General features: G+C 31.3%; 2 protein-coding genes across 2 annotated transcripts; one reads left to right on the top strand and one right to left on the bottom strand.

The window, feature by feature from the left end:
• Window positions 1-4763: 4763 nt before the first annotated feature.
• LOC107462479 (cyanidin 3-O-galactoside 2''-O-xylosyltransferase FGGT1) lies at window positions 4764-6259 on the bottom strand. Its single transcript, XM_016081078.3, has one exon. It carries the CDS (start codon window positions 6179-6181, stop codon window positions 4811-4813), a length of 1371 nt encoding a protein of 456 aa, XP_015936564.1. The 5' UTR covers window positions 6182-6259; the 3' UTR covers window positions 4764-4810.
• Window positions 6260-7783: 1524 nt separating this feature from the next.
• Window positions 7784-8519, top strand: LOC107462285 (protein C2-DOMAIN ABA-RELATED 7-like). Its single transcript, XM_016080863.1, has 3 exons — window positions 7784-7894; window positions 7996-8091; window positions 8211-8519. Exons 1-3 carry the CDS (start codon window positions 7784-7786, stop codon window positions 8517-8519), a joined length of 516 nt encoding a protein of 171 aa, XP_015936349.1.
• Window positions 8520-14072: the final 5553 nt, after the last annotated feature.

The raw sequence follows: 14072 nt of genomic DNA, 5'->3' as shown, positions 1-14072 counted from the left end.
ACTTTTTTTTTGTTAGTTACATGCTGACCAGAATTTAATAAAATTGCTGGTCCAATCCCTAGATTTTTCTTTATCGATATATAATCTTCTATCTCCTAAAGTCTATTTCCTATAGAAAAGGTCCAATGGCTACAACTTCCAATACTAGCCTCTTGAGACTTGAGAATGAAGTCAAAATAATATCATCACCCTCAACCAAACTAGATTCCTCATTACGGTTAAAAACAAGTTAAAAAGGTGTTTGATTATTAACAGTAGTTTCGGGATGAAAAATCAAAAACTTCATAATTAACAAATTAAAAACACTTAAAATCAAATAAAGAATCATTCGAACTTGTAGATTCTATTAAATTCTGAATCTGAATTCAAATTTTATTTTAACAAGTAGCAACTTTTTTAATTTGGCCAACAAAAATAAAATCAAAACTTTAAGATAAGAAGAACCAAAATAAATCAATGTAATGCATTCAAAATAATTTATTGATGAAAAGAGAAAAATAAACGGTATGGCACTCAAAAGAAAAGAGTGAAGCGTTGCACGGAGAAGAGAAAAAAAAATGAGGAATAAAGAGTGGTGGTATGATCGAAGAAGAAGAGAGTGAAGCGTTGCACGAAGAAGAGAAGAAAATGAGGAGTGAGGAGCATGTTGGAAAACAAAAGAATAAGGCACACACACTCATAAAGAATATAAAATAAAGAGAAATGTATTGAATGTATTTGTGTGTTGTTTTTTATGAAATAATTATATATGTATTTATACTTTTCTTTGATGTCTAAACTTAATACATTCTAATAAACAAATGGTTTAAATTAAAATTAAATATAGACAACTTATTCAAAAAGTGGTTTCTATTCATTCTTAAATTCTAACCATTAAGTTTATTTTTAACATTCTCCCTTAAACTTGATAATTTTCTGACTCCAATCATAATCCTTAACTTTTGAAAAGCATCATATTTCAGAGGTTTTGTGAAGATGTCAGCAACTTGAGTAAATGATTTCACATACTCAACCTCCACATGCATGTTCTCAATATATTGTCGAATGAAATGATACTTTGTTTCTATGTGCTTGCTTCTGTCGTGAAACACTGGATTCTTTGCTAGGGCAATTGCTGATTTATTGTCCATCATGATCTTGGTGGATTCAGCTTGCTCAAGATGAAGTTCCTTCAATAGTATCTTCAGCCAAATTACATGACATGCACAGGCAGTGGCAGCAACATATTCATCTTCACAAGTTGAAAGAGTGACTATAGGTTGTTTCTTTGAACACAAAAAAATTGCATTATTTCCTAAAAAGAAAACAAAGCCGGTAGTACTCTTTCTGTCGTCAATATCCCCAACATAATCACTATCACAATAGCCCATTAATTTGAATTCATTTGAAGTGAATTCTCCACCTCTATCAGTTTTGAGAGCTTTTATCTCATAGCCACCTTCTTTTTCAACGAGGGCTTTAAACTTCTTGAATGCTTCAAATGCTTCGCTCTTTTTCTTCAAGAAATAAACCCATGTTTTTCTTGAATAATCATCAATGAAAAGGAAAAAATAGGCGTTCTTATCAAGTGACAAAGGCTTGATAGGTTCAGAAACATCCGCGTGGATAAGCTGAAGTGGCTTGGTAGCTCTTGATTTGGACTGCTTTGGAAAACTCTTTCTTGAATGTTTTTCAAGTAAGCAAGCTTCACATAACTGATGAAGATGATCAATTGTTGAAATTTCTTTTATCATCTTTTTTGTTTCCAATTCTTTGAGCGCACCAAAATTTAAATGTCCATATCTCATATGCCAAATCCATGGTGGATCTTCAATACATGACTTCAAACATATAGCTCCACCGCTTCTCATGTTTAACAAGAACATACGATTTCTTGTCATAGAAACCTTAGCAATAAGATTTCCATTTTTATCTCTAAGCCAAAGATAGCGATCTTCCATGACTATCTTGCAACCATTCTCCATAAGTTGCCCAATATTCAAGATATTATTCTTCATTTTTGGGAGTAATAAACATTGGTAAGAATCTTATGACTTCCATTTTTCAGCTCGAATAGAATCGTTCTTTTGTCGTTGATCTCTATTTTTGATTCATCACCAAAACACATGTCCTTTTACGTTGGTGTCGAGTGCTACAAATTTATTCCTATCACCTGTCATATAGTTGCTAGCTCCATTGTCAAGATACCACGTACTATATTCAGAATTTTGATCTTCCTTGAGCGTAAGAAATAATGTTAGTTCTTCAACATCTTCACTGTGCACAAGTTTATTTTCTGTTTCTTTGAATGTCTGACACTCCCAAGAATAATGTCCATTCTTTCCACATGAATAGCATTCAATGTGTCTTTTGTCAACTATTTTTTCTCTTCCACAACCTCGAGAAAAAATTTTGATTTCTTTTCTCTTGAGAATAATTTTTCTCATCTCTTCCTCTTTCGTAACCACGTCCTTGTCCTCGTCTACGGCCTCGACCTCATCCTTGTCTTCCATTTTCGTTGGTTTCTCCTCTAACATTCCACGAAAGTTTTGCCTGCGAGACATGCTCCACACGTTCTTGCTTACCTTTATCCATTCTTTCTTCATGGCCCCGTATGGAATTCAACTGATCAATGGATATTGTATCTAAATCTTTGGACTCTTCAATGGCTACCACCACATGGTAAAATTTTGAGTTGAGAGAACGAATAATTTTCTCAACAGCACGAACATCTTCTAATTTTTCTCCAAGCCTTTGCATTTGGTGCACTATCGTCAAAATTTTGGTGAAATAATCTGAAATGGATTCAGTCTCCTTTATCATTGGAGACTCAAACTCAGCCCTTAGAGTTTGAAGACGAACCTTCTTCACCCTTTCAACTCCTATGACAAAATTTTGAAGAGTATTCCAAACTTTTTTTGCATTGATTATATCAGCAATCTTCTCAAACATATCATCATTCAAGCCTTGATGAATGATAGTAAGTGCACATTGATCTTTCTTTCTTTTATTTTCTAATTCTTCCTTCTGAGCTTCTGTTAGCTTGTCCACATTCTCTGGTTCTACATAACCTTTCTGCAACCATCTCCCACACTCATTGAGCACCGAAAATTACTTTCATTCGGACTGCCCAATATCATAGTTAAGTTTAGATAATTGTGGGTATTGAAAAGATAAAGTAGTTTCTTTTGACGAAGACATTTTATAAGTGACTCTAATACCATTTTGTTGGAAAATAAAAGAACAATGCACACACTCACGAAGAATATAAAATAAAGAAGAATGTATTGAATGTATTTGTGTGTTGTTTTTTATGAAATAATTACATATGTATTTATACTTTTCTTTGATGTTTAAACTTAATACATCCTAATAAATAAATAATTTAAATTAAAACTAAATATAGACAACTTATTCAAAATATAGTTTCTATTCATTCTTAAATTCTAACCATTAAATTTATTTTTAACAAAACAGTAACATAATCGAAGAAGAGAATAGTAAAGGATTGCACCCAAAATAGAATAAATCGTGCATCGAAAAAGAGAAGAACAGTGACGCAATAAAAAAATGGGTGGATTTTATTTTAGCGTTTCATTTCATGTATTTACAGTATCTGTATATACTATTTTATCGTATTTATATATAGGTAACGGCTGGAATTAGTGACTAAAATTATGTATAAATAATATTTTTGTACAAAAATATTATATATATGTTAAAAATTAATTATTAAATCAATTATTATATGTATATAATTTAGTTTATTTTTAATATGTATATATTTTATATTTTAATGTATATTTTATATCGATAGTTAATTTTAGTAGCAAAATTTTTGGCGTAAACTTAGCATGCTCGGAAATAATATGACGTGTAAATTCGTCTGACCAAGCTCCAACGAGATTACATGCAGTTAGCAAGAGGAAACAACGTGGTGTATGCTTGTTCTGAACGATTCCAATGAAATTACATGCATGGACCGTGTTTGTTTTGTTTTATTATATATCGAGACTCAGTTGACAGTGGCATCTCCTATGTATACCTGTCACTTAGGGTGTGTTTGTCTGAGAGAAATATGGGAGGAAGGAAATAAGAAAGAAAGAAATTAGAAGAAAAATAATTATTTTTTTTATTTGGTTGAATAAAAAAATTAAAAGAAAAAAATAAATAGTGTAAAAAAATGGGTGGGATTCATTGAAAAATTTTTTTCTCCAATAATGGATGAAAAATCGAAGGAAAATATATTTTGTATCAATATTTTAATATTACCCTTTATTTTTTAATATATTTTAAAATATCTAAAGATAAAATTGTCTTTTTATAACATTATATACTATTTTTTTTCTTCTCATTTTTCTTTCATTTAAACATATCGAAAAAAATAAAATTTCACTCAATTTCTTTCCTTTCTCTTCTTTCCTTTCTATTTCTTTCCTTTCTATTTCTTTCCTTCCAACCAAACAAAGCCTTAATGATAACGCTACTGAAATTTCATATATAAAGTTGCATCCACTTAATATTTTGGTGAAATTTCAATTGAATTTGAAAACTATCAAATCCTCTTTTCCATGGCTTCGTTCCACTCTTTAGATAGCTAGATAAAATAATTCATTGAATGAGTTGAAATAAAAGTATCTCACAAATAAAAGCTAGTAGTGTTCAGTTAAATAGTATATAATAATCAAGATGTTTTAATTTATTTGATTTTCATATATGATATAAACTATATAGAATGAAAGAGAGTTGGCCAAAGTTAATCAATACACTATCAGTTCAGGAGATCAAGAAATTAAACATGATATATTATTCATAAACAACTATTTCAAATTCAAAGCAAAGACTGAAGCTCACAAACAAAACCATCAATACAAGAAGACTCAAAATCATTGCTTAGCAAAAGATTCCTAATTTTGCTATGATTTTCTCTTATTTCTTTTCCAACTTGATTCTCATCATCCATCACAGTCTTAACAGCTACGCACACATTCTCTTTGGTAAACAACCCATCCTCCTCACCTTTTTCAACTTCAATCCCAACCTTCAACCTACTCCCCAAATTCCTCGCAGCAATTGCATGATCACTATAAGGCCCAGGCAGCAACACGAGCTGACACGAACTCACGAGCGCTTCGGTTATGGAAGCTGCTCCACAATGTGTTATGAAGCACCCAACAGAAGGGTGCTCCAAAATCAATTGTTGCTGAACCCATCCATCATACACAACTCCGTTTCCTTCAACTCTTTCTTTAAACCCTTCCGGTAACACCTGTTCAATCGAATCAAACTCAACCGGTGGCTTAAGCGCCGCAAGAAACGGAAAACCGGTTAGTTCAAGACCGAGCACTAATTCTTGTAATTGAGACTTGTTTAAAGAACATTCACTTCCCAATGCGCAGTAAATTACATGTTTAGTATTGAAGCCTGAGAGCCATGAATCCCATTTTTCGTCCAAGGTTGAGTTGGTTGGTTCTGGTAAAAGAGGACCCGAAAGCATAATTGGTTTCCTCTCGAGCTGGGATTTCATGTAGTTTATATAATCACCGTCGATTTCTCTGCAACCTTTGTAGGCCACTGCGTCCGCGAATTTTGTACCAGTGTTGAAACGATCATAGAGAGTGATACCGCTACCAAATTCAAACTTGCTGGCGGTTACAACGCGTTGAGCTTCATGTGCACGAAGCCTGATAGATGAATCTGGAAACCCCTGAGGCGGTTTCATAAGGTTTTCTGTAGTAAAATGAATTCCTATTGTGTGGGCTGAAAGGTATGCAAAAGTGGCTGGGTTACCGATTATGTATTGGACACTCTTAATGCCGAGGCTTCGCGCCAAGTTTGGAAGCCAATGTTGGAAATCGAAGAGAACAATTTGCGGCTTTAGATTCTGGAGGAGAAGCTCTATGTCTTTCTCAGTATGGTCCATGGCGGTGGCGATGTGTTTGTAGGAAGAGAAGGGAACGTCTGAAGTGGTCTCTGCATGGAGGGGAAGGGTGTCCACGTGAGGAACAGTGATGGGGATGAAGGTGATGAGTTGTGGGTGAAGATTTAGGTGTTGAAGCTTTGATTGTGTTCTTTTTGGAGTGAAGAAGGAGATTCTATGGCCTCTTTTTGCAAGCTTGTTGGAGAGGTGAAGATATGGGATTAGGTGTCCCATTGCGAACCATGGAAACATTGCTATGTGCAGAGGAGAAGAAGCATCCATGGCGGAGTTTTGTGATATTAGTTAAGCTGTGCTTTCTGGTTATGAAATATGAGCTATGATCTTTTAATGTTATTTCTCCCTCCCTCTCTCATTTATATGTGATTTATATACTGTGCTTACACTAAAAAATGTCAACACGTTATGACATTAGGTGGCGCTGCTGGTGGAGGACGCTTGTTCCCTCTGTTTTTGTCCTACATGAAATTAGGCCAGAGCCCCTTATTTTCTCTGGACTTCATTATTGGATCTCCGGGGAAGCTTTTTGCTGCAGAGTGTTTGTTTTAGCATTGAAACTTGAAAGTCCGTTCTTCTTTGTTTGAGTTTCATGGTAATTTCCAAAAAGGCTTGTTTTTGAATCATGCTAATCCGCGTTTAAATGTGGAGAAAAACATAACAAAACTGAAAAAAAAAAAATCAAGCTAAGCACATTTAAAGGAAAATAAATATGTGACCATGTTTAAGTAGTTATCAAATACTGAGCTGTTAAAAGGTTATTCTAAATTGGTGAATGCTACGGTGCTTATAATGTGGTGCCTATTTATTAAAAAAGGTTAAAAGTTATTATTTTATTTAAAAGATATAAAAATAAATAATTTTTAAAAAATCAAAACTTACTACAAAAAATAAGTTAGACAACATTTAGGCAAAAATTCATAGGCACCATAGAATTGGCCTTCTAAATTTATTCATGAGAAAGTCTAGAGAAAAACAAAAGTGAGTAATCTTATATCATTAAATGTAATTTTATATCATTAAAAATATTAATAATAATTGATTGATAACTATAAATTATAAAATTTGTTGACTTTTTAGTACTCCTTTTTTATTCATAGACTGAAGGTAAATTATTCATTTCGATAAATGAAGAAGAATAAGTTAAAAATAAAAAGGATATATTTCAGTAGGATATATATTAAAATAGACCGTAACGAATGATGATTTTAGTAGAATATATTTCAGGGATACTAAATACTAATTTATTAAAATATATGTTAAGAAAATTCTTGACTCAGTCATTACTAAAAAAGAATATTCAAAAATACTATATAGTACAAATACCAAACTGCAATGCACATTGTTGGAAAAAAAAAAACTATGAACAGTATTCCATTGTGTGTGAAGCCGCACGGTGACCAGAATAACCATTTGTGGATAACGATGGACCCATCTTAACTCATCTCTAGAACGAAGCTTTTAAGTTAAATGACAAAGGATATATATCAATTTTACATCGGTAAAAAAAGTGGGACAAGCAACAACATTGTATATACTTGACACTAATTACATATTCTTTTAGTTCGGTCCAGTTGTTATTTTGTATTTTGATATTCTTTTGCTGAATTGTCATTTCTGTTTTATATAGATAGGAAGTTATAACTGTACAACATATTTTTGTTGAGTAGTTTTTGGTTATATTATCTTATTATCACATTATCTTCAGTTTAATGTTAATATATATTAGAGATAGATATACGTCAAATTCAAATTATCTCTTGCTAGACAACAAGAGTATCATCAACATCAACATTATCATCAAGATCTTAATCATTGTGCCTCTGTTGATTTTAAGTATCAGTGTCAACAACAAGAAGGAATATTTTAATGGAAACTATACTTGGTTTTATCAAACTTAGGATTAACAGAGGCATTAATCTTGCAAAACGCGATGCTTATTCAAGCGACCCTTATGTTGTTGTCAAAATGGGTGAACAGGTTAGACATCATCAATTATGATGATTTCGTCAATTATATTTGCAATTGTTTATTTTCTTCGCATTGGATATACATTAATTGAAAATATTTGATACACTCAGAAGCTGAAAACTGCGTTCATACGTAAAAATATTAATCCGGTGTGGAATGAAGAATTGACTCTATACGTTAAGGATGTTGCAACTCCAATATATCTGGTATGTGTTACATTCCATAAAATTAGTGTAGAAGCTTTTATTTTTGTGGTTTATATATATGATGAAGAAGAATAGTATAATGATGAATGATCCTTATTTATATATGTTTGGCCATGCAGCAAGTTTTTGACAAAGACACATTCACTAAAGACGATGAAATGGGTGATGCAGTTATAGATTTAAGGCCGTATATTGAGTGTCATTTGATCGGAATGGAGAGTATGCCAGATGGATGTGTAGTGAAGAGAATTCAACCAAATAGAACTAACTGTCTTGCTGAAGAGAGCACATGCTTTTGGCGCAATGGGAGTATAGTCCAACGTATGATGCTAAGATTGAAAAATGTTGAGTGTGGCGAAATAGAGTGTGAAATTGAGTGGCGTGATATTCCTGGCTGTAATGGTTTAGCAGAGCTAATCAAATCTTGAATCAATTCATTGTTAGGAAAGGTGTATTGTTTTATGAAATCAAGATTGTATATATACATGTAAATATGTGTCATGTGCGTGTACATTTTGTAATTGAGGAAATTGAATAAATTGTCAAATAAATCTGGTGTAAAATTTATTAAAAATGAATTTTTATTAAATTTTAATTCAACTTTTTTTAGTTCTATCATAATCAATTAACCTTTAATTAAATGTTTTAATTTTTTAATTTTTAATTATATATATTAAGATTTATTTGGGTGTTTTTAACATTATAAATAAAAAATATTTTTATATTATTATATTAAACATAATTATTAAATAAAAAATATTTTAATATTAAATATTTAAATATAAAATTATTTTTATATTTTAAATTTCTTTTTAAAAAAATTACTTAAAAATATTTTCATAGAAGTTAACGTAAATAATAAATCCAATATTTTTTTTGGTTCATGAAAATGAGTCTAATTTTCAAAACATTAACTATAGCACATGTGGAAATGGATCCAGATATCCATGTGAAATTGGAGTTTGCAGCGCACCATAACATGCACGCATGAGATGGTAAAAACTAATAGCTGCTTCACTACCAAGCATTAGCATAGCATAGGATTTTCAACTTTCTCTCTCTTTTTCTTGTTGGCTCTCCTCTCCCTAATTTTAGGAGCTTTATTTAAAAATGAGTCCAACTAGAAAGATAATAAAGAATTTATACAATATGTACAATAGACTGTTTATTTGACCCAATATGTATTAATAATATAAATTAAACATCATTATCCCTAATTTTTAGTTACTTTTTGTGATATCTACCTTAATTTACTCCAAATTCTTTTACATTAACCTTTATCACCCACCATTACCTACCTTTCAAAAAATCTCATTGTTTGTTCTGAAAAAAAAATCTCTCTTTCTCCACCATCCCGCCGTGTGCGCAGCAACCTGCGTTCTACTGCTCTGTTTTTATGCGACGTATAGCCTTCGTTCTTGCCAACCGCAATTGTGGCGCTTCACCTCTTCGCGCCAACGCCCTCGTCGGAAGAACCTCCGTCACTCCTCACGCGGCCGAACATTCGTGACCTGCAACTGTCAACGTCGCCGACGTGAGTTGCAGCCCCGAACCCCGCGCTCGCATCATCCCAGTGCTGCTGTCTAGGTCTTGTTGAATTATTCGAAGAATAAACATCTAAAATCATACAAAAACAAACATCCAATGTGAACGTGTATAAATCATAACCAGCAATTATCGTCTACAACTAAACACCCAAGAATAACCATCCATGTTCACAGAGAAAGTGAACATCAAAGAATGCACAAACCGGTTGCGATGGAGGCGCTGGACGTACAGGTCGCTGCCGTGCTGCGAGCTCGACATACACAATATGCGTGACCTCCCTACGTACGGTGGCCTGTGCGGATGACGGCGCCAGTTGGAAGAGTGTCGGCACGATGTCCGATGGCGACTGGTAACTATGGCGGCACAAACTGGTAACTATGGCTTTTGCTTCGAGGAGAGAATGAGAGAAGAGTTTACACCGTATTGAGAGAGGGAGAAAATCCTAATTTAATTCTGACGGGAATCATAATTTGATTCAAATTTTAAATGGGAAACTACTCAAAATTAATTAATTGTCATTACTAACGGAATCATGATTTAATTCAAATTTTAAATTGAAAACTACTCAAAATTAATTAATTACCTCTAATTTAATTCTAATTTCAATTTAATCCCATTGTACACATTGTATAAAACATACATTGACTCCTCATACTTTTTCTTTAAAAATTTATCATTAACTAATGAGTTATTATATATATATATGGTAAAATTTGAATTCTTTAATGCTTACTTAAAAAAAATAATAAATTAATTATTAGTCCAATTTAATTTGATTATTTTTATTTTTCTTTTTAATATCTCATGTGATGTTTTTTTTGTGCTATTTTATTATCCTTTTATAAATGATGTGCGTATTTTAATTTTAAAGAATACACTAAAGTTCAGTTTTTTTATAGAAATATCTTTAGATTAGAAGAAGATTCAATATTAAACAAAATTTTTTTTAATATATTACATCATTTTTTGTGTTAATTTAAAATTTATAGAAATTTAGATCTGTCTATATTTTTATATTTTAAAATTCTTTGAAATCGATGTTTGAACTTTTAGTTTATAATTTAAAATAGAATATATCTAATTATTTTCTCTAGATTTAGATATAATCTATTTCTATTATTTGTAAGTAGGGGTGGAAACAGGTCAGATCAGACTAGACTTTATTCTTAACAGGCCAGGCCTGTAATAGAGTATATTGGCCTTAGCCTGATCTGTAGTCTGGTATAGGCTTTTTAATGAGTACTGAGTCTGGCCTGTTGTTAAATCTGGCCTAGTCTGAAGCCTGTCAATAGGCCTGTTTTTTTTAATAATAATTAAATTTAAGATATAATTTAATTTTTAAAATTATAAAATATAAAATAATAAATTTATGAATAATATTGATACAAAATACACATATATAATTAAAGAGACAAATGACTGAATGGATAAAGGTATTTTAAAAAATATAGACTTTTATAGACTCCTGACAGACCGCCTGACCTATTCCGCCTCACCTATTTCCACCCCTATCTATAAGGAGTGCCGTATGACTTTTTCTATCAATAAAATATTTTTTCCGTAAAAAAGGCATGCAAAAGATGGGCAGGTGTCCAAAAATATATAAGTTCAGTTTGAAAGATAAAGAAAAAAAGGGGTCTTATCTATTGTCCATTCACCAATTTTATGGGGTATGGTTCTCTATCTCAGCACTCTTGTGAGTGTTTTTGTGGAGAATTTTAATTGTTGGATTTTACTAAAGGTTTTGGTTTGTTACATGTAACTCTGACTAATTTTTGTAGGTATATGCTATAGTCCCTATATATATTTATTTAATTTATTAAAAAGAAATAAAAATTAATATTTAAATTAAAAATATAAAAATAAATATTTTTTTTAATATTTAAAACTTACTATAAAAAATAAGTTCGACAAATTCAACACTAAAATTATAAATACCACAAAATTTGCCATTTTTCTATTTGCGTATCAAATTCTCTCTCTACAAACTATTCACGTGGAAAAAAGATTGAGTTTGACGCTATATTCTTAAGATGCGATTATGTTGAGATTAAAGATTTAAATTTATTGATGTTGAGATTTTTTTTAGTGTCTTAAGAAAAAAAAAGAACAGAAAAAAAAAAGAGAAAAAAAAAAGAAAGAACTAAAGCCTAAAGATAGCTAGTAGTAGCAAGCTTTCTAATAATGAATTCTTTAAATTTCTTTTAAGGTGTTGTGAGAACATGATTCTGATTTATTGTTAGTGTTCTCTTTGTTATAATGTCTGTTATTTTATTTGTCATTCTTTGAAATAGTATTAAATTTTGTCTTTCAACTCTAATGTATGATATCATAAATTTTTTGAATCAAGAAGTGTTTAACTCCACATTTTTTCTCTATTTTGCTTAAGAGTATAAACTTTCACACAATTAGTTTCACATATGATATCTCTATGATCAATATTTTAAGTAAGAACAAAACTTTTTCAAATGGCAAATAATTTTCTATAAAAAATACTATTACTAGTTAAAATTCTCATGCAGTTCATCGTTGTCAATTACCACTCTAATACCTGCTCACACAAGTAAAGCCAATTTTGTCTCCACCACTATAAAAACTAGCATCATAATTAATCTTATACATATAATGAGAATGCAATATCTAACTATAATAGAAGGGGACAAAGAAATATGATTCATCTAAAAAAAGACCTAAGCTTCTGTGCTGAAGTTAGAGCCACACCTATGATTTTATTCGGTGACCATGGTATATCCAGATTGAAAATATTATTATTCTTTACTCGTCAAATCCACCAAAAACCTACAACAAATTTGAAAGCTTGCTTCTTATTATTTTCCAAGAACCTAGAATACATATGTTGAGGCTGAAGATCAATTTGTAGATTTTGCCAAATAATCTGAACTTTCACACAATCTTTAACACAATGTAAGATAGTTTTTAGGAAGGCAAGGCACCCATGGACAAAGATTAGAATTTTTCATACCTCTCTTGTACCTATATGTAGTAGTGAGAAGAGCATCCCTGAAATAGAGCCAAGCCAATAACTTATGCTTTTTAGGAACCTGCTGACGTTAAAGCCACAACCAAATTTTTCTAATCTTGCCGATCAAACCTCCTTTTAATCAACTACAAATAACCATTACTAGCACTGTACACCTTAAATTCTACCTTAAACTGAAACCAACCTGCCTCTAAGCCAGATTGAGTCGTTGGATTATAAGAGAGGATGCTAGAATACCATCAAAATTTTAATTTTCATTAAACTATAAATCTGAAATGCAAAGGTTCGAGTAAGCGATATGGCCATAATCCATCTCTGTAGATAAGCTTCATTTCCTCCTCTAATGATCAAACCAGAAATTCTGATCAAGCAGCCCAATACATTAATCAAAACCCTCTTTTAAATAGTCAAAGACTTGGAATAAATCCTTCCAAATATGGGAGCCTTTAACGTAATTAAAACTACACTGATTTCTGTGAGAAGAGATGTACTTCACTATCAACATTCTGACCCAGACTTTATCAGGTTATTTAATAAATTGCCACACTAATTTTTCCGTTAAGGAGATGTTAGCACAAGATGCATCTCTTGTGTCAAGTCCTCCATATTTTTTGAGAGTAACCAAAATCTTTCGGCTAGTAAGATTTAAACCTTTGTTATCTGCTTGACCTTTTCAGAAAAAATTTTTCATCATGGAAAAAATTTTATCAGTTATTTCTTTGAAAAAAGGAGAGATCTGCATGCAGTATGAGAGAATAGACACAACCACCGAATTAATAAGACAGAGTCTTCCCGTCTTGTTAAGCATCTTACCCTTCCAATTGGCTAATCTTTCACGAATTTTGTTAAAGACGTCATGAAAAAATGCTCGAGTCACCCGTGAATGACTGAGATTAATTCCCGAATACTTGTCTAAGTCATGAACAAACATAATGGAAGAAACTCCCATGAAAATATATTTCCATCTAACAGAAATATTTTTTGAGCAAAGCACTTTAAATTTAATAACATTAATTTTCATACATGAAACCTTGCAAAACTTAGTCATAACCTCCATTATCATTTGCACCTGACTCTTCCTAATTTTGCAAAAAAATAATAAGTCATCAGCGAACATTAAATGAGAAATTTTAATAACTTCTTTGGAGACAGCAACCGACTCCCAACTATCCTTATCTACTTGGTGATTGATATAACATATTAGTCAGTGATGAACCCAAAAAATTATAATAGTGAAGACAAAAATAATATATAAAAATAATAAAAAAATAATATATGATATTTAAACTTTGAAGTATATTAGTAAGTCGAATTTTTAATAAATATAATTAATACATTAAAAAATATATTAATTTATATTAGAAGTATTTTTTTTATTTCAATGTTTTGGTATTATTTCGTGATATATTTATTATTAATACTAATGTCTTGT

Source organism: Arachis duranensis, chromosome 8, assembly GCF_000817695.3.
Source record: "Arachis duranensis cultivar V14167 chromosome 8, aradu.V14167.gnm2.J7QH, whole genome shotgun sequence".
Classification (NCBI taxonomy): Eukaryota; Viridiplantae; Streptophyta; class Magnoliopsida; order Fabales; family Fabaceae; genus Arachis; species Arachis duranensis.
Note: the sequence above shows the minus strand (reverse complement) of the source record. Positions and strands in the feature narration are given on the sequence as shown.

Excerpts from the sequence above, each read along its gene's own strand:
- LOC107462479 (XM_016081078.3), bottom strand. The coding sequence starts at position 6,181 with ATGGATGCTTCTTCTCCTCTGCACATAGCAATGTTTCCATGGTTCGCA.
- LOC107462285 (XM_016080863.1), top strand. The coding sequence starts at position 7,784 with ATGGAAACTATACTTGGTTTTATCAAACTTAGGATTAACAGAGGCATT. Across the intron at positions 7,895-7,995 it reads TTGTCAAAATGGGTGAACAG|AAGCTGAAAACTGCGTTCAT; the intron begins GTTAGACATCAT and ends TGATACACTCAG. Across the intron at positions 8,092-8,210 it reads TTGCAACTCCAATATATCTG|CAAGTTTTTGACAAAGACAC; the intron begins GTATGTGTTACA and ends TTGGCCATGCAG.